The 21,003-nt window shown below is 43.7% G+C and overlaps 1 protein-coding gene across 5 annotated transcripts in view; it reads left to right on the forward strand.

Moving 5' to 3' along the window:
- The window catches only part of BAZ1A (bromodomain adjacent to zinc finger domain 1A), a 74,757-nt gene that overhangs the window by 42,591 nt on the left and 11,163 nt on the right, over nucleotides 1-21,003 (forward strand). For all 5 annotated transcript variants that reach the window (XM_053287159.1, XM_053287160.1, XM_053287156.1 and 2 more), the window contains 5 exons: nucleotides 349-465; nucleotides 3,241-3,362; nucleotides 5,146-5,754; nucleotides 9,903-10,066; nucleotides 10,245-10,399. In XM_053287159.1, the coding sequence (XP_053143134.1) occupies nucleotides 349-465; nucleotides 3,241-3,362; nucleotides 5,146-5,754; nucleotides 9,903-10,066; nucleotides 10,245-10,399 (1,167 nt within the window). The remainder of the gene's footprint in view (nucleotides 1-348; nucleotides 466-3,240; nucleotides 3,363-5,145; nucleotides 5,755-9,902; nucleotides 10,067-10,244; nucleotides 10,400-21,003) is intronic.

Raw genomic sequence — 21,003 nt, forward strand, 5'->3', positions numbered from 1 at the left:
GACTCTTCTATCACAATCTACCTTTGAAAAACAAACATATATTTGATTAATTTGATCACTTTATTTCAAAAAACTTTTACAATGTTTCTTAAATCACTTCAATACGAAAATGCAGCCTTGAACTGATGGGTGGCCCTTGAAAATAAGCTACTTCTTTCTTTTTGTAGTGGTATAGGTTATGTACTATGGTCCTGATTCAGAGGTCTCTATGCACTCAGATGCACATCAGAATCCCCTGGGTCCTTCAAACCCCACCCCACCCCCATTAGAATGATGTAATCAGAGGAAATGACTGATGGTTATTGAATATACTGAAATCAGTAGAGTAATCATACTATTTAACTTCAGAATTCGCAAGAGAAAAGAAGAAAGGTTAAAGGGGCAAGAACAAAAGATGAAAGAGAAGCAGGAGAAACTGAAGGAAGAAGAGGAGCACAAAGTTGCTGAAGTTGAAGTCTCTGTTGGGTATGAGTTGTTACTTAAGGTTCACATCTGTAGTTGTGCTAGTGTTGTATTGGTTGCCTTTGCATGCTGGTGTAAATATACAAAGGGCCAGTGTAAACTGACTATATTGCTGGATCATTGACTCAAATTACTTAGATAAATTGTGTGCGATGTTTATTGAAAGGAAGGTAATGCACTAAGAGATACACACTGATGTGTATCTTATTATGTGCTGTAGATGGGATAATACATGGATGTATTTGTAGCATACAAATGAGAACACATTAGACAGCAACTGACCTAAAACCAGCCCAAACAGACTGATTACTTCCATAGTAAATATGCAAGCTTTAGCAGCATTACAAAACTCCCTTTCCCTTGAAGTTTTAGCATTGTGGAGTAGCACCATTTCTGTGTGAACAGATGAAGTGATGCATAGATGGGCACAATCCTAAAAACAAAGGACCCACCCCCAGTCAGGTTGTTGAAACCAAGGAAGCTGGGGGACAGGGGAGAACTGGGAATTGGTTGTTGTATGAAAGGACTAAGAGCTTCATTCTGATACTGAAAACAAATTCTTAAGCTGACCATGTGCTCAGGGGTGCCAGATCCTTAATTCTATGAGTATTTTCCATCCTTTTGAGCCACTGTTTTGCACCTGGTACTGGTTGATGGGCCTTTGGGGAAGAGAGGATTCTGTTTAAAAACCAAATAGATCTTCCAAGCCTGAAGTCTGCCCATCCCTGCTGTATAACATGTCACAATGTGGTGTTCCATATAACTCTTTCATCTGGATAGTGGTTCCAGACATTCATGATGACTGGGTTCTGCGCCTGCGCAGACCAGCTTCGGATAGTATTCTATAACTCCTTGCGACGCCTGCAACTACCGGCTGCACGTGACTGCAGTACCATCTAGTGGCGCTTAGGCATCCCTTTGCTCAGTTTCTTGCTGACTGCCAAAGCGATCAGACTTTCAGAAACAGTTTGCTCCTCCGATAACTTGATCTTTGCTTTATCGATTTATTCAAAATGACTACTGGCACGGACTTGGACTTCTTTTTGTATTTCCCTTTGGTTTTGGCAATATTTGAAACTCCTTTTGTCTTCTGACCTCAGAAATGACTACGACTCTACTTTCAGTTTCCCCCACAGACTGGGCAATTCGGCTCCTCAACCACCGTTGACAGTATTTCCAATGCCCCGCTGGCAAAAAAAAAAAAGGTCTCTCAGGACCAAGGGTGGATACTGCACCTGAACTTGTTGGTGCTGAATCTCTCCGCATAGAGGATAGACTTCTAAAGAAGATCCTCCTCAACACTCAGACGGTATCCACCAGGCACAACTATAAGGCTAAATGGCGCAGATGCTGTGCGTATGCTACCACCCGACAGTTCGAGCTCAAAGAGGCGAGCCTGAAGTATGTGCTCCTATACCTCACCTCCCTAAAGAGGGACGGCCTAGCTAATGTGTCCATAAAGGTACACATGGTGGCAATATCTTCACACCATACTGGGTGGGATGGCAAGATGGCTTTCACCTACCCGAGGTGTAAGGACTTCCTAAGAGGTATTAATAATCTTTATCCACCTGTGAAACCACTTATGGAAAAGTGGAATCTGTCTGTGGTGCTCGCGGCACTATTGAAAGGGCCATTTGAGCCCATGGCTACTTCAACATTAAAGCTGGTAACTCTGAAAAGGCTATTCCTGGTGGCTATAACCACAGAAAAACCGGTCAGTGAGCTCCGAGCACTCCGTATTGATGAACCCTACACTAAGTTCTGTCTGCATCGGATCATCATGCGCTTAGACTCAGACTTCAGACCAAAGGTTATTTCAGATTATATTCAGATTTGAATGCAGATAGTGTACTACCTACCACCTTCTGTAATCCATCGACGCCGCTGAACTGGGCAATGCATTCTCGGGATGTCTGAAGGGCGCTAGTCCACGTTCTCAAAGCAGCCCAACGCATTCAGAGAACGAAGCATCTGCTTGTATGTTAGAAGGGTAGACACAAGGGACAGTCATCAACATGGCAAAAGCTGTCCTACTGGTTAGTTGTACTCATAAAAATGGCGAATGACCGACAACAGGTCACTCCACCAGCCTTGATACGAGCTCACTCCACTAGGACATATGCCACTTCAGCCGCGCACCTGGCAGGCATTTAACTCCAAGATATCTGCACAGCTGCCATGTGGGCATCACATCAATATTTCATCAAACGTTACGCCTCAGACCTACGCACAGCGGTGGCTGCAGAATTTGGATGGGCGGTCCTTAAAAAGAGTGTTGCAGTAGCTTGCGGCACCCACCACCAACTAGGAAGCTCGTAATTTACCCACTCATTATGAATGTCTGGAACCACTATCCAGATAAACAGGTTGCTTACTCGTAACAGATGATCTGGTAGTGTTCCATGACATTCATAAAACCCGCCTGTCCATCCCTGCTGCATAAAGGGACAAGCTACTGAAACATCAACAGAATCAGCTAATAATTTGATATAGAAAATCACTTTTGCTATGCCAAGTGCCAGTCTGGCTCGTCGGCCATCAAGAAACTGAGCAAAGGGATGCCTAACCGCCGCTAGAGGGTACTGCAGTTACATGCAGCCAGCAGTTGCAGGCGTCGCGAAGAGCTATAGAATTCTATCCAAAGCTGGCCTGAGCAGGCGCAGAACCCACTCATTATGAATATCATGAAACAACTACCAGATCATCTGTTACAAGTAAGCAACCTGTTTATCATGGAGGGTTTGTGTCCTCATTTTCTGTTGTGTATTATTTTAGGGAAGAAGAGCGGGAAGAGCTTGATACGAGTACAGAGAGTAAAGACGCTGAAACTAAGGAGCAGGATCTAGATGCTGTGACAGATGATGAAGATGACATAGGACCAAACAAAAAGAGAAGAGGTAAATGCATTTAAATGTATGTTCATTGCTAAAGGTGACTGACATTGGTATAAATTCCTGTTTCTAGGGTCTTTACTCTTGCCTTATTTTAGAGATGAAGCTTCAACATTGCTTGCACTACAAGATTTTATCCTGTGAGAAAAAGCTTCAGATGGTTTAATTCAATTTGATCTAGTTTGACCCTGTTCTTAGGGTTGCTTCATTCATTATTTTTCCATCATGGAGATGAATTTTTGTTAGCTTTCTGGTGGCTGTATCTACAACAGAAAACATTGATTATGATCTTTCATATGTTTTTGTAAACACTTTTGATTACTTGGTGTGTCAAAAGAGCAGTTTGTGAAGTAATCTAGCTTTATGGTCCGTGCTTATTTGCCTGCAATATTAGTGTGTTTTTCTTTCCTCTTGATTGCCTGTGGGCAGACAATCTTGTTTCTCAGACCAAGCTGGAATACTGTGTGATTAGAAGAAGGTTTATCAAAGTTGCAGTGATAGGAGAAGTTATCCCTATCCTCAGAACTCACATTCGATTTCAAGAACCTCTAGGGCTTGGTTATCCTCAGTGTGTCAGTGACCAGCTGAACCTTGCCCTGCATTTTTCTTCTGGAAGGATACTTCTATTCTGACCAGCAGTGCCTGATAGTTAAAGTACAGGTGACTACAAACTAGGCTTACTTGGGATTTAAAATGGATGGTACCATCTAGTAAACTGGTATTGGTTCAAAAACATGCAGAAGAAAGAATCTACAGGTGAAACTTGGAAAATTAGAATATCGTGCAGAAGTCCATTAATTTCAGTAATGCAAATTAAAAGGTGAAACTGATATATGAGACAGACGCATTACATGCAAAGCGAGATAAGTCAAGCCTTAATTTGTTATAATTGTGATGATCATGGCGTACAGCTCATGAAAACCCCAAATCCACAATCCCAGAAAATTAGAATATTACATGGAACCAAGAAGACAAGGATTGAAGAACAGAACAATATCAGACCTCTGAAAAGTATAAGCATGCATATGTATTCAGTACTTGGTTTGAGCCCCTTTTGCAGCAATTACTGCCTCAATGCAGCGTGGCATGGATGCTATCAGCCTGTGGCACTGATGAGGTATTATGGAAGACCAGGATGCTTCATTAGCGGCCTTCACCAATTCTGCATTGTTTGGTCTCATGTCTCTCATCCTTCTCTTGGCAATGCCCCATAGATTCTCTATGGGGTCAGGTCAGGCGAGTTTGCTGGCCAATCAAGCACAGTACACTGTATACTTTTCAGAGGTCCGATATTGTTCTAATCTTCAATCCTTGTCTTCTTGGTTCCATGTAATATTCTAATTTTCTGAGATTGTGGATTTGGGGTTTTCATGAGCTGTACGCCATGATCATCACAATTATAACAAATTAAGGCTTGACTTATCTCGCTTTGCATGTAATGCGTCTGTCTCATATATCAGTTTCACCTTTTAATTTGCATTACTGAAATTAATGGACTTTTGCACGATATTCTAATTTTCTGAGTTTCACCTGTACATCTGATCATCTTAAATACAGTCACAGGTTGCAATGCAAAACAGTTAATTGCCTGTGCTAGATAAAGATCAATTTTGGATGGATGGATTGATTAATAGATATGTACTGTTATTTGCATGAAATTATATTGTGTATTCCTGACCAAATATTTACCTCTGTTTGGACAAAGGAAGTTCATTTTAATGAACTTCAAAACTATCTGCATAACATGGTACTATGAGGGTGTCTCTCTCTCTCCCCCTGCCTCTTGTAGGAAGAAGAGGACAATATGGCTTTAAAGACATTGCAAGGCAAGTAGAGACTGCTGATGAAAAGTGTGAGCCACTTACTCCAGAGGAGGAGGAAGCTTTAAAACAGGAGCAGCAAATTAAAGAAAGGGAGCTTACAGAGAAGATTCAGAAAGCCACAGCCTGTACCAATATTGCTCCTTTAGGCCGTGACCGCCTATACAGGCGCTACTGGCTTTTCCCCTCTGTTCCTGGATTATTTGTAGAAGAAGACTACTCTGGTCTTACAGAAGATATGTTATTGCCTTTACCATCATCCTTCCAAAATAATGGACAGTGCCATATTGCAGATAAATCTCAGACTGCTTCCAAAACTGGTGAACCTTTGAAGACAGAATCTACCTCGAACATTCACCAAGACTTGCATGCTGGTGCTACTGTACAGGTCTCACAGCCAATACATAAGCCCAACCGGTGGTGCTTTTACAGTTCTCAGGAACAACTGGAACAACTCATAGCGGCTCTCAATTCTCGAGGATACAGGGAGAGTGCCTTAAAGGACATTCTTTTGCAGGAAAAAAACAGAATATGTGAACAGCTGATAAGTTTTCCTGTAGAAACATTCCATATTTCAGGTAAATATGCTAGGTATTCCTAAGTGCCTTTAAGTTAACCTTGTCTGTCATGAGTTTTCTTCCTCAACTTTCTCTCCTGCACAGGCAGTAAACAATTGTGTTCTTATGCCATGCTAGATCTTTCCACCTTGAGCAATGGCAACAAAAATCAAGGAAGGGAGGAGCTCCTGTTAGAGACTGGATCTGTCCGGCCTAGTAACCACAGTACAGCCTAGCTCTCAGGCTCCACATGCCACAAACGGCTCCTACCTTCCTGCTCCCCCCAGTTCTTTTTGGAAGAATTTAGCTACAGTGTGTTGAGCAGTGTTCTGTGATATAGCTAGTCAGAGACCATAATAAAATTACTTGATCTGAGTTAGTGTGGATGGTGCCTTCCTAATAGCAATGCAGCAGCCCCAGCCTCTCCAGATTCGGCCTAAGACAGCATATGCTCCAGCACATCCCTCTATTCTCCTTGCCAGTGTTCTCTCTCTCTATTTTTCATCTCTGTGTGGAATAAGTTTGTTCTGGGCAGCAGTCTGTGCGCATGTTAATTCAGAGTAGGGCTTTCCTGATTCAACCTGAGCAGGATCTAAAATTGACTGAGAAGACCTCAAAAAAAGTTTGAGCCTTAGAGGCTCACACGCCTTAGAGGGAACACTGCGTCTTGCCCTCTACTGCTGTGCAGACTCAACAGAAAGCAAGTGCTGTTCCTCCACACCTCACTCCACCATTGTGGATGGGCAGTTCCTTCACCCAGACTTTGTGGAGTGGATGAAGAAGGTCATTAAGGAGGGCTGGTCTGGCTCAGGGGATTGGTATGGGGCTCGGGTGCTTGCCCCAACTCGCCACCCTCTAGGAGTATCGCTTGGGAACAAAAGCAAGAGAGTGCTCCAAACACTCTAAGCGTACAAGCTACAAACACTACCATTCAAGGCACCAGAATAACTAAATTTGACAAAATATTTAGCTCCATTCTACATCCAGATTGGACTACTGCAATGTGCTCAATGTGGGGCTGCCCTTGAAGACAGTTCAGAAGCTTCAGCTAGTCCAGAGTGCTGCTGCAAGGATGCCCATGGGTGCAAGTCATTTCTTGAGTGTTACACCCATCCTGCGGCTGCTCCGTTGGTTACTGGTCCACTTCTGGGCTAGATGCAAGGTACTGGTCTAGACCTTTAAAGGTCTACATTGCTTGGGGCCGGGGTACCTGTCGGACCACATTCACTCATATGAAACTGCCAAGGCCCTCCATTCATCGTCTCAGGTCCTTTTCATGGCCCTGCCACTAACAGAGATCCTGTTGGCGAGGACTAGGGACGGGACCTTTTTGGTTGCAGCCCCTCAAATTTAGAATGCCCTCCCTGAAGAGCTTTGCCATGCTCCCTCCCTCAGTGTTTTTAAAAACAACAACTAAAAACACACCTTTTAAAGGAGAGTTTTTAATGCTCCATCTTTGGTTATATCTGGTAGGTTCTTTAGTTTTTAGGGGTTTTTTTTAATTCTTAGTTTTTAGCTTTTTAAAAATAACTTTTAATTTGACCTGAATACTGATTGTGGTTTTCAACCTGACTTTTAACTTGTTTATTTAATTTGGTTAATCTTATTACTTTTATTGTATATTGTATCTATTTTATTGTGAGCTGCCCCGAGCAGTAGTGTGTAGGGATGTGCACGGAACCGGAGGGGCTGGTTCAGCAGGGTGTGTGTGCAGCTTTTAAGGGTGGGGGAGGATGCACTCCCCCCCACCCTCCCGTGTTTCCCCCACCAGCATTTGGTTTCTGAAACGTCCATCAGGGTGGCAGCATAGCTCCCTGCTGGTCCCTTTGCTACGTTTTCCGGTAGTGCCCGGAAGCCTGCGTGCACCCTGCATATTGTGTGATGTGTGCAGGCACATCTGTTACTTCCGGGTACTTCCGAAAAATGTAGCGAAGTGGGCGGCAGGGCGGCACGCTGCTGCCCCGATGGATGTTTCAGAAACTGAGCGCCGGCGAGGGAAACACAGCGGTTGTGGGGAGCGAGTGCATCCTCCTCGGCCCTTACAGCTGCACACACCCCGCCATCGAACGGGTTCGGAGGCCCATAAAAGGCCTCCGAACTGGTTCCATGCACATCCCTATTAGTGTACTGGAGGGGTGGGGTATAAATATTTTAAATAAATAAAATAGATTTTAAAAAGGGAGGCACTAGATCTTTCCCCATTGCATCAGGTAGGCATCTCCTTACAAATGTTCTGCCAGCAGGGGCTTCTGGGCCTGCCAGTACTCTCACTAGGACTCATCCTTCCTCCTCCTCTTTCAGGTCTGTAGTGGGATCTCTTGTTCTGCATTTAAAGGAGGAAGGTGAATGGTCAAGTGACACCTCCTCACCAAATTCCTTTTCCAAACTTTTCAGCTTGGGGCACTATCTCCCTCTGTTAAAGGGGTTGCATCTATACCATTTATCTCTAAGAACATATTAATTTCCCCCCATCCCCAAATCTTCCATCTTGTAGCTTTCCAGCAAATTGAAGCTCTTTGGGTTAGGGCTGAAACCCTGTGGGTCTGATGGAGGTGTTGTTTGTAGTAAGATGACTATTCCCATTTTTAAGAAACAGTATCCCCAGTCAGTTGGGGTATCTACTAGAGCTTACATTGCTTCCTGAGGAAGAGTATACAACTTATGGCAGTGTATGGTCAAGGCAAATGTGAGTTCCTGCCCTGGGGGACTGTCAGATTCAGTTCTTATTTCCTGAAAATAATATTCAGCTAAGTGAACCAGTGGTTTGACTAAGTAGAAGGCAGCTTCATAAGTTCATATGACTCATTTAAATCATAGGGCTGTTTAAGAAAACAAAACACCTTTTGTGAATTGTAGATTTTATCTGATATAGCAATTGAAATGGGCACTGCTGAATTTACTCCTCATTGCTACCTTCAAGTATTCACTTGCCATTAAATCCTAATCTAGCTTTATTTTTCTGTGCTGCTTCAACCATGGCATGAGTACCTCTGGTGGCAGGTAGTGTTTGTCCCCACTGGCATTGCTTTGCCTGGCATTGCTTTGCCTGGCCCACCTGGCATTGCTTTGCTGACCACCTGGCATTGCTTTGCCTGGCCCAGTCCTGGTAGAAATTGAAATGGCTGGAGCAGTGCTGCGTCAGTGACAAAGGTGTGGCTATGCAGTGATCCAGTCCTTCAAGAGAGGCATGGGCCAGAGAACAAGGATGTACAGTGAAGGATAGATCAGGAGGCGGTAGCAGCTGGAGAGACCTCTCCCTCATTGCAGGGACAACTGAGCACCAAATTGACCACTCTTGTGCATAGCAGCTACCTCTGACAATGCTACTTGCAAAAGTGATACGAAGCTAGTATTTGCTGATGTCATACTTGTGGGGGGAAATATATTGGAGAAACTCTGGTCTATATTACTAAATCAGAAAATAAAATAATGGTGTTTTATGGATGTTGTTTGCTACAATAGCAAGTAAACTGCTACCATATTCAAAGAAACCATTTCTAATTCACTTGCTTAATTTTTACACTTCTGTTCTCCATAGTCATACCATATTTCTGGTATTGGTCTATTTCTCTTTGAAGAGGAATGAGTATTAGGTCTTGTTGACAGGTCTGTGCTTGTGAACAAAGCCTGTGCTTGTGAACAAAGCCATTCAGTTAATGCTGAAATTGATATGCAGATTAGGAAATGTATTTAGAAAGTGTACTTCTTGTCTTAAGAACATAAGAACAGCCCTGCTGGATCAGGCCCAAGGCCCATCTAGTCCAGCATCCTGTGTCACATAGTGGCCCACCAGATGCCACTGAAAGCCTACAGGCAGGAGCTGAGGGCATGCCCTCTCTCCTGATACTCCCCTGCAACTGGTATTCAGAGGCATCTTGCCTCAGACTGTGGAGGTGGCCTGTAGCCCTCAGACTAGTAGCCGTTGATAGACCTCTCCTCCATGAAGTTATCCAAACTCCTCTTAAAGCCATCCAAACTAGTAGCCAATACCAGATCTTGTGGTAGAGAATTCTACAAGTTGATTATGCATTGTGTGAAAAAGAACTTCCCTTGATTGGACCTAAATTTCTTGGCAATCTTAATTTCTTGCCTTGATTTGAAAGAGATGCATCTTCTGTTCTCTCTGAATGTTCAAGTGTAAACTATTATAGTATTGGCTCCTGTTACAGAGAAACCTCAGAATGACAGCAAGCCACATTCAGGGCGAGGAAGGACACAAAATGCATATGATGCAGCTCTAATGTCTGCAGAAAAACAGCTTGAATTAAGACTCAGAGACTTCCTTTTGGACATTGAAGACAGAATCTACCAAGGCACTTTGGGTTCCATTAAGGTATTTTACTAATTGTATTTTTATGGGGAATGGTGCCTGCAAACTGCTGAATTTAAGCTTATTGGCTTAACAAAATCTCTGGACAAGATGTTTTTCTTTTGCCTGAAATGGCAAATGAAAAATTGCCTTCAAGTTTTTATGTGTATTGGACCTATCAATAAATGTATTTTGCTTTCAGGTAACAGACAGGCAAACTTGGAGAACGGCCTTAGAAAATGGGCAATATGAGCTGCTAAATGAAGAAAACAAAGAAAATGGTATAATCAAAACAGTGACTGAAGATGTTGAAGAGATGGAAACAGATGATCAAACCAGAGTTATTGTAAAAGACAAGTAATATCTTCAACTTCTAAGACATATTATTTTCCTGCTAATATTGTAGCACCTAGTTTCTTTTTTATTAACAAACATTTTCTCCGTATGTTAGTAATTGTTAGATATATTTTTACAGAAACACAAATAAGTTTTATTAAGAGTGGAAGTCATGACTACATATAGAAAGTGTTAATAGAGGAAAGTTAATTGGTGGTTTCCTTTTCACATTGTACCAAGTGAACAATAGCTGAGATCCAGACTCAGCTAGTGCATGCACGCGCGCACACACACACACACGTAATTTTCTGCCAGCCTCCTTTGTTCTGCAGCCTTCTGTACTTTCTACAAATGTGTGTCTCTGAGAGTCTTGTAATCCTTGGTCATATTTTTAAGAGGCACAATGGACTGTAGAGGGTAGGGGAGATTGACAAAAATTGCTCCTCTTGCGCATGTGAAATGTTTTCTGGTGCACACATCAGTCTGGATGTTGGCCACCATACACAATTATTCATCATTGTATAGATTAGCAGAATAGCATTCTTATCAGCAGTTGAAGTAATATGTATAATTTATAGGAAGGCGTGGCAAAAGGGCCCTTGTTTTTAAATGGATTTAATCTAATGAAAATATGCCCAGAACCTGATATTGCAAATGAATATCAAGCTTCCTTAGAAAGGATCTCATATTTTACATGAGATCAGTTCTGAGGAAGCTTGATATTCATTTGCAACATGATAGTCACTCAGAACTGTTACATTATTTGTTGCTCTAAATAGCTGGAAAAGCTTTTGACTTGTTTAATTGAAGGTTTGGTTTGTGGTTTTGTCACTCGTTTTAAGACTGCTCACTGTAATGCACATACTGTACTGGCTTATATGCTGCACAGTCACCGCTGATGGAAGCAGGTGGTGTGTGTGCCACCATCTGTCTAGAAACCACGACGGCATCGGAAGCTCCATCCAAATGGTGCCCTGCAACAAAGTGGCTCTGCCCAAATCCCAGCATTCCCAGTGTGAGTCGGGCAGAGCTGCTCTGTTGCAACACACCGTTGTGATGGAGCCTCCCATGCTGTCATGAGGCATGCCAACGCAACTTCAGGAAGGATGGAGGAGCACACACGCCACTCACGTCAGCAGGTGGCTCTGCAGTATGTAAGCCACTGATTATTGCTGAAGCTTAAACAGGAGTGGGTTTTTTTGCAGACATTAGTGTGCCCCTCCAAGAAAGGCACAGATGCACTTTTGCTATTGATTTTGGAGCAGGTGATGCTCAAAGGGGCATCAACTGCTCACGATTTATTGCCAAGGTAACCAGGCAGGTGTGGTTTGTTTTGCTTGAAATTGCCTCCACTCAGCAAAATGGGGAATGTCAACCCAGTTAACTCAACACACTGAGGGGAGATCAGCGCAATTGGCTTTCTTGAGCCTCACTTGACATCCACACCTAAATCTCATTGACTGTGTGGCTCCTTAATGTTGTCATGTTCATTACATGATGGTTTGTTTACTAGAATCCCTCTAGAAAGGATAAAATCAAGGGGTGGGGGGAATAGTGCCAAAGCAATGCCAAAACGGAGAGTTCTGGCTGTGAACAGCCTTGTCGGGGGCAGGGGAGAGTCCCCCAAACACACTGCTTTTGCCTTGAAGATGCTTGAGAAGTGCAGCCCTAATAGTGAAGTTGGAGTTGTACTTTATGATAAGTTTGATGTTGGACTGTGCATATTGCTAAGCAAATGATGCCTTGTTGAGAATAAGAGTTCCTAATTATGCTATCAAAGGACAATACTTGTTTGTTTATCTATCAAATTTATAGACCACCCAAACTTTAGTCTCTGGGCAGTTAACAATGAGATAAAAACAATTAAAATACATATATACTTAGTTCTCCATTTCAAGTTTTCAGTTCTTCAGGGCAATAAAATAATAAATATGTTTTTGCCTGCAGTAATGACTGCAGCTTACAAGTACCAAGTGTGTGCAACATCTGCACTTTTAATTTGCTGCACTCAAATAGACCACAGATACATCTGGATTTTTGATTTCCTAAATGAATTTGTTAAATTCCTAGTGCAGAGTTCTTTTATCTCTGAAAATTATACTCTGCAATAGAAGTGTGTTAAGCTACTATATTAGTGCATTGAGGAAATAAAGGAAAAAAATTCAAAATTAGTGGTTGATATCCAGATCAAACTAGTAACAATGTAGCCCCCTATGCCTCCCAAAATTAACTCCCTGAGGGTCCTCCAACCCTCAGAGATATAGTTTTAGGAGGCACCTTCAGATGCAGAGGGAAGGGGATTGCTGAAAATCACCCCTTACACAATGGAAAACCTTAGCAAATGAGCAGAAAATGAGTCTGGATATCAGCCAGTCTCTTAAGAAATACAGGTATGATTTTGGCATGTTTTGAAAGCCTGGAGCATGGGGCTATTGTACTGTGTATCTTGGAGGTTTTCACCATAAACCAAACTACATAGTAGACTCCAAGCTCAGTTTTCTGGACTGTAGACTAAGTTTGTGAAAATTCCAGAGTCAATCTGTGGATGGGGCGGGGGTGGGAAGTATTCAAGTATTCTAGCTGAAGCAGTTTGTGGGTGGCAGCTAAAGCTGCTTTTTTAGGACTAATTTAGCCAAAAGATTGTTCTTAGGTGTTAATAGCTTGCTTGACTGACTTTTACGTATAGCAGTAGGTGAGGCCCATTGTTGACCAATTTTGCATAGATTACACTGCTAGGAAAACTCAAGAAATGAAATCCAGGAGGCCCGCTAGAATTGTGGAGTAACAGCACAAACAGCAATACAACACAAAATGCTTGACCTAACCCCCAAAATGAGGTTAGATGCTTTAGCTAAACAATCCCCTTGCACCATTTATTTATCATATTTTTTATACTGCCTGAATGCAATGAAAGCCTTGGAAAGGATATTTGGATGCCGTGACGTGTCTATACCTACAAAGATTAGAATAGTTCGGACAGTGTTTTTCCCCGTGACACTCTATGGATGAAAAAGCTGAAGAAGCAAGATGGAAAAAGTATTGACGCTTCTGAACTTTGGTGCTGGAGAAGTCTTTTGAGGATACCATGGACAGCCAGGAAAACAAACAAATGGATCATAGAACAAATCAATTCAGAATTTTCACTTGAGGCACAAATGACCAGGCTCAAACTATCATACTTTGGACACATTATGTGAAGACCCAGCTCCCTTGAGAAGCCCATAATGCTGAGAAAAGTTGAAGGAAAGAGAAGAGGACAACCAGCGGTAAGGTGGATGGACTTGAAATAATGAAAGCACCACTGAGAGACCTTAAAGGCCAAGTTGAAGACAGATCATCCTGGAGAGAATCTATCTGATCACTAAGAGTTGACACCAACTTGACGTCACTTAATCAATCAGTCAGGTGGTGTACAAAATTTAAAACATTTAAAAATCAGCTCCGATTAAATAATAACAAGCAATTAAAACAGTAGCATAAAACTATTAAAACAAATTAAAATTCTAATTAAAAGCCTGTGAGAACAGGTGAGTTTTGAGGGTCTTCCTGAAAACAAATAGAGAAGGAAATGCAAACAACTGAAACTATCCCTCCCACTTGTGACTAAATTGGTATACTGAGGAGAGTGACTACTTAAACTGGCTGCCGAATTAGTTGGGTGCAGGGTAGAAAACAGCAAACAACTGAAACTATCCCTCCCACTTGTGACTAAATTGGTATACAGGAAGGTGCCCTGCGAATGGACAAAACTGCTATTTGAGGGCCACCTGTGTATGTCACAGAATTTCTTATTAATGTGCTTGTAAAAGGGACGTAAAAGAACAGTTTTTGAAATTTGTATGATTTCAACCTCAGACTTTCAATTTTATTGAATAATTACCATAGATGGTAACTTTGAATAATAGTAAATTTGCATCTGAGAAAGCTCTTCTGCTTCTCTTGGCGATGATGTCATTTTGGAATTCTTGATCTGATTGTTAATCTGTTGAACAGTAGCAGTTAGGATTTATTAAGAATTTCTTCTAAAACATTAAAAAAAAAAATTTAAACTCCCCCCCAGAATATCTGGTGTAAAAAAAATAGTGCATTCAGCTAATTTAAGTGGTAAGATTGCTCTTGAAAGATTTGCTATCAGTAAGTAACAGGGAAGTATGATGATCAGAATTTCATCTTTTAAAAACACACACCAAATTCTTTACATTTTCACCAAGCATATTCTGGAGTAAAACATATTGCATTCACCTAATTTCAGTGGCAGGGTTGTATATGCAAAATTTGGTATCTGTAGGTCATCGGGGAAGTATGACCTTATTTCTCTCCAAACAGTTCTTCAAAATGTATAATATAATCTCTGGATGCCATTAAAAGCCCTATGCAGACATTCTGGTATGCTCTGTAAGTTGGATAAATATACATTGAGGGCCATTTTCAGTCCAGTACAGCATTCCTCCAGTGGCTGTTGCTGGTTTCTGCCTTGTCTCTTTTTAGATTGAAGACCCTTTTGGGTCAGTGAACTAACTTCTTATTCATTTTGTTGTTCACTTTTAACTTTTTGTTCTTCTTTGTGTTCTCCGTGCATCACACTTGGGTTTGTACCTGTGCAGAGCCACCCCCTGGACTATTCTAAAGCTTTGCCATGTAAGGAAAAAGCTCCCCCTATCTGACAGCTTACCTCACTCCCTCAGTCTTTTGCTGACCGCCGCAGTAGCTGCACCTCAGTGATTTTCTCTGCTTTGCTGTCTGCCTGTCGACAAAATTATCATTATTAATTAGCGAGTACTTTCTTCTAGCCCCTCTCATATTATTTCTTTCTTTCTTCAGCTTCTCTATCTTCTCATGTTTTCCTTCTGACAGTTTTTTTTGTGTGTATTGATTTTGTTTCGTGTCCTCCTCACCCCACCCTCCCACTTCCCCCTTTAGCTTCTTATGGCCACGAGTGCTTTTTAAACAGTGTGAACAGTGCCTGGTGAAAATACCTTCCTCAGATGGTCATCCCCTTTGCCTGTCCTGCTTAGGGGAATCACTCCGCACCGACTCCTGCAGTGGATTCACCGAACAAACCTGTCATAATCTGGCAGTGTGCCTACGCACTCTCTTGTGGGAGAGGGCTCTGTTAGCGAGCTCCTCTGTGGCCGGCACGCCTGTTCTGAACGCCTCTCATACTGGGTCTGAAATGCAGTCAATGGGCAACACACCATCGGGCTTGGCAGCACTACCAGCACAGGCTTCAGCATGTCATCCCAGTGACACGTGACACGCCCTCCACTTCGACACAGCAGCCCCGCTAGAGCCGTCGGGCCTTAATGCTCCACCAGTGCTACAGATATACCCAGCATGGTTTTGCTCGCTCAGCCCGTCACTAGTCGGAGGATGGAGCCATCTTCTCTCAGGGATCTCTCAAAGCGACTGGGCCATCCACAGTGCCTGTGACTTTGGTATCTAAGCAGAAGAAGAAGCCTAAGGCACCCAAGCAGTGTCTTCCAGCTGACTCAAGCATAAGAAAAAGAAACATGGTGCCAGCAATCCTTGAGGTACCTCTTCTTCAACCACCAGCACCAACCTTGCCCCGGCATTCAGAAGGGAACCTGTATGAGGGTTCATACATGCCTTCAGACTCATTTGCTTTAGGTGCTGACCCACTGGACTCCTCAGGGAGCATGTGCTCCAGGAAATCATGCAGCAGAAGCCACAGCCACTTACCCAGAACAGACAAATCGGGGCACAAGAAATGCAGGCACTGTTCACGGGACAGATCTTATTCCCCAAAGGAAGGGCACACTTTCCTTGGTTTCTCAACAATTTCAAGCCCCAAAAGTACTCCCAGCACAGGATCCTACTAATACCTCACAGAATCCAGGCTGCTGTATGTTAGTGAACAAGAATCCCAAACCTCTCCCAGGGTACACCCTTTCACAGATGCTCACCAAGCCTATCTATCCCCACCAATGTCTCCAACAAAGGTTGTGTGGGGTGTGCACACTTCAGAGACCTGCTGGTCATAAGAACAGCCCTGCTGGATCAGGCCCAAGGCCCATCTAGTCCAGCATCCTGTTTTGCACAGTGGCCCACCAGATGCCGCTGGAAGCCACAGACAGGAGATGAGGGCGTGCCCTCTCTCCTGCCATTACTCCCCCCGCAACTGGTACTCAGAGGCACCCTGCCTTTGAGGCTGGAGGTGGCCCACAGCCCTCCGACTAGTAGCCATTGATAGACCTCTCCTCCATGAAGTCATCCAAACCCCTCTTAAAGCCATCCAGGTTGTTGGCTGTCACCACATCCTGTGGCAGAGAGTTCCACAAGTGGATCACGCGTTGTGTGAAAAAGTACTTCCATCTGTTGGTCCTAGAGCTCCTGGCAATCAATTTCATGGAGTGAACCCTGGTTCTAGTGTTGTGTGAGAGGGAAAATAATCTCTCTCTCTCCACTTTCTCCACGCCATGCATGATTTTATAGACCTCTATCATGTCTCCCCACAGTCGTCTTTTTTCTAAACTAAAAAGCCCCAGGTGTTGTAGTCTTGCCTCATAAGAAAGGTGCTCTAGGCCCCTGATCATCTTGGTTGCCGTCTTCTGTACCTTTTCCAGTTCAACAATGTCCTTTTTAAGATGTGGTGACCAGAATTGTATGCAGTACTCCAAGTGTGGTTGCACCATAGTTTTGTATAAGGGCATTATAATGTTAGCCGTTTTATTTTCAATCCCCTTTCTAATGATCACTAGCATGGAATTTGCCTTTTTCACAGCTGCCGCACATTGAGTCGACACTTTCAACGAGCTGTCCACCACAACCCCAAGATCCCTCTCCTGGTCCGTCACCGACAGCTCGGATCCCATCAGCATATACGTGAAGTTGGGGGTTTTCGTCCCAATGTGCATCACTTTACACTTGCTAACATTGAACCGCATTTGCCATTTTGTCGCCCACTCCCCCAGTTTGGAGAGATCCTTTTGGAGCTGCTCACAATCCGTTTTGGATTTCACTACCCGGAAGAGTTTGGTATCATCTGCAAATTTGGCCACATCGCTGCTTACCCCTGCTTCTAGATCATTAATGAATAAATTAAAAAGCACCGGTCCCAGTACAGATCCCTGGGGGACCCCACTTCTTACTTCCCTCCATTGTGAAAACTCTCCATTTATACCTACCCTCTGTTTCCTGTCTTTCAACCAGTTAGCAATCCACACATGTACTTGTCCCCTTATCCCATGACAGCTAAGTTTCCTCAGGAGTCTTTGATGAGGAACTTTGTCAAAAGCTTTTTGGAAGTCCAGGTAGACTATGTCAACTGGATCACCTTTATCCACATACTTGTTGACACTTTCAAAGAAGTCCAAAAGGTTGGTGAGGCAAGATTTACCTTTGCGGAAGCCATGCTGGCTCACTCCCAGCAGGGCCTGTTCTTCTAGGTGCTTTACAATTTTATCCTTGAGGATGCTTTCCATCAATTTGCCTGGAACGGACGTTAGGCTGACCGGCCTGTAATTTCCCGGATCGCCCCTGGATCCCTTTTTGAAAATCGGTGTTACTTGGTCCCTGAAGGAACAGAGGCGGCATATCAATTACCTAGAATTACTGGCAATGCTCAAGGCCCTCAAAGCCTTTCACCATTGGATAGCCAGAACATCTGTTCTCCTTATGGACAATAATAGTATGGCTCGAACCTATGTAAACCACCAAAGGGGCACAGCCTTATGATCACTGCTTCATCTTACACTACACCTATAGTCCTGGTGCCTACAGTGGAGAATCTGGCTGTTAACAACACACATCCAAAGGGAAACTGACTCTGGCGGATAACTTGAGTCACCAGAACTCATTCACCTATGAATGGAAGTTGGACCCCAGGGATCTGCAAATGGTCTTCCAGAAGTGGGAAACACCTCACCTGGACCTCTTCTCAACATCCAAGAACACTCAATATGTTGGGTTCTACAGCAGAGCAGGGACAGATCCAAAGTCTGAGGGTGGTGCCTTCCTCCGGAGCTGGGGTCTGGAGCTGCTATACATCTTTCTGCCAATTCTTCTTATCCTGCATTCTCTACAGAAAAGAATCATGGACAGGGCCAACTGCATCCTGGTTGTGCCATGGTGGCCAAGGCGGCCCCGGTTCGCAACTCTCCTGCAACTGTCCCAGTGCACTTCACTTACCACCGGTCCCACACTTGCTGACCGGGGGACCAGGGTAGTCGCCTCCACTCAAAAGTCACATCGCTGCATCTCACTGCTTGGATAAGAATGTGAGTGACCTTGCCTTCATGCTCAAGTGCAAGCAGTCTTTGAGTGCTGCCAAGAAATTATCCACGTAAAAGAGGTACAATCCTAAGTGGAAACGCTTCAGCCGTAATATGGAAATGAGGGGATTTCCCCCAACTTCCTTATCATTAGTTTTGGAAAATATCCTGTGACTTTGAAGGAAAGTGGCCTGACCCTTTCTTTCCTCCATGTTCACTTGGCAGCGATAGTGGACAAGCATTCAACACCCAATCTGTTTCCCCATAAAATAATTTAAAAGTTCCTTAAGGGAATAGTTCACATGTTTCCTTCAGTTCCTAAGTGTGTTCTGCTTTGGCATCTATTGTTAGTCCTGAAACGGTTAATGAAAGCACCATTTGAACCCCTGGTAACTTGTGATCTGAAACTTTTGTCTTTGAAAACTGTTTTTCAGCTTGTAATTACTTCTGCCAGGAGAGTAAGTGAATTGAGAGCCTTGTGTTCTGACACCTGTTATGTAGTTTTTCATAAAGGGTGGTATTATTACCTTTCCTACTGAAAGTTGTCAGTTTATCATTTGGCACAGGCCTTGCCCACCTTCTCCCCCCCCCCCACCATGCCAACCATGGATTCTGAACATACTTGCCACTCCCTGGATGTGAGGAGGGCATTGGCATTTTATCTGGAGAGAACAAAGACTTTCCACAAATTGCAGTCTTTGTTCATTTTCTTATGCTGAATCTTCGAACGGCTTGCTGATCTTGGCACAGAGGATTGTCACTTTGGTCAAGGAAATTATATCCCTCTCCTACCAACTTACCTTGGAACCTCTGCCTACACCTATCTGAGTACACTCTGCAAGGGCTATGGCACCTCTACAGCTTTCTACAGAGGTGTTTCTCTGACAGACATTTGCAAGGCTTCCACATGTTCCTGTCAGGCCATGTTTATTCGCCACTATGCTTTGGACTTGCATTTGAAATCTCAGACTTCCTTTTGGTGTTTCTCTCATGTGTTCTACTCTCCACTAAGCCTGCACCTGCTGTCCAGGTAAGGACACTAACTATTATCGCAAGTGTGATGCACAGGGACCACAAAGAAGAGAGGCAGGTTTCTTGCCTGTAACAGTAGTTCTTTGAGTGGTCTCCTGTGCATTCACACGACCCACCCAGCCTCCCTGCTGCAGCATGATAATGATATCCTTTGGTGCTTCGGGTAGGTGGCGGTTGCTCAGACTGAGGGAGTGAGGTAAGCTGTTAGATGGGGGAGATCTGGGGCGTGATCCATTGAGCTCTATTAGAATGGGTTCGGGGCCTGCGCAGAAGCCTTTTGGTGTGGAGTACCACAGCTCCTCATAGTGTTTCTGCCCCACCCCACGAGACTGTGTGGTCACTATTTAAGGTGGGAAGAATGCCAGCATTCCAGTTCCTTTTCAACTTCCATAATGATTGGTCGCTCGATAGCTACGGCTCGTCAATCTGGTTCCTTTTCCTGTGAGTTCTGCGTAGAAAACAAAAGAATATTTACTGCTTGGTTATCCAGTATTTCGACTTTTCGGATTGACTTCACAACAGCTATGGATTCTCCTTAAAAGACCAAAAAATCTTCACTGTAAGAAATGTAAGGTGAAATTGCCCTCTCAGGATGGGCACGATCTCTACTTAATTTGCCATGGGTAGGGCCATAATATTTCAAGATTCTCCAACCCTGAGATCGCTGGCACAAATTTTTCTCTTGGTGCAATAATGCATGTAGTTGTTGAGACTTCTTTCGACATTGACGGAACTCCATTGGTCACTGACAAGATCGCCATCAAGACTGACATTGACCGGTTCAGCTTTGGCATTGGACCTGGAGTGCATGAAGCCCCTGACACAGAGTGCTCAGACACTGGTGCTGTCAGCTAAGACATCAACAGTGAATATGTCTGCGGTGTTGCCTACACAAGCCTCTGCATCGAGGGTTGCTTCCATTTCCCCGGCCACTACACCAATTCAATCTCCTTCAACTGCAATAGCTCCAGGTATGCCTTGGCATGGAATACCCCGGTCTTATCGAAGTTGAGACGAGTTACTCCTCAACGCCAAGAGCCAATTACTTTTGAGGTGGATGATAATGATGCAGAGGAAGGTGAAAGAGCTCTGGATCTCTCTACTGAGCAATCATAGCTAGCCATATTGGTCTCCCAATTCTAGCACCTTCTCGGCTGCTATCTTTCAGGGATTTTCAGATACAGGCGGCCTGTGAATTCGGATAATCACTCAAGTCACTACTCTACAGAAGAGGACATCGGCTTGCTATGCCTTCACGACTGCACACTTGGCTACATCAACCAGCTTGCACACCTGTGGCTTCTCTCACCATGCAGTGACTTCTATTCAGCTAAGTGGGTTAGGCCAAGATTCCCCAGGTTT

This window comes from Hemicordylus capensis, chromosome 1 (assembly GCF_027244095.1).
Source record: "Hemicordylus capensis ecotype Gifberg chromosome 1, rHemCap1.1.pri, whole genome shotgun sequence".
Taxonomy (NCBI): domain Eukaryota; kingdom Metazoa; phylum Chordata; class Lepidosauria; order Squamata; family Cordylidae; genus Hemicordylus; species Hemicordylus capensis.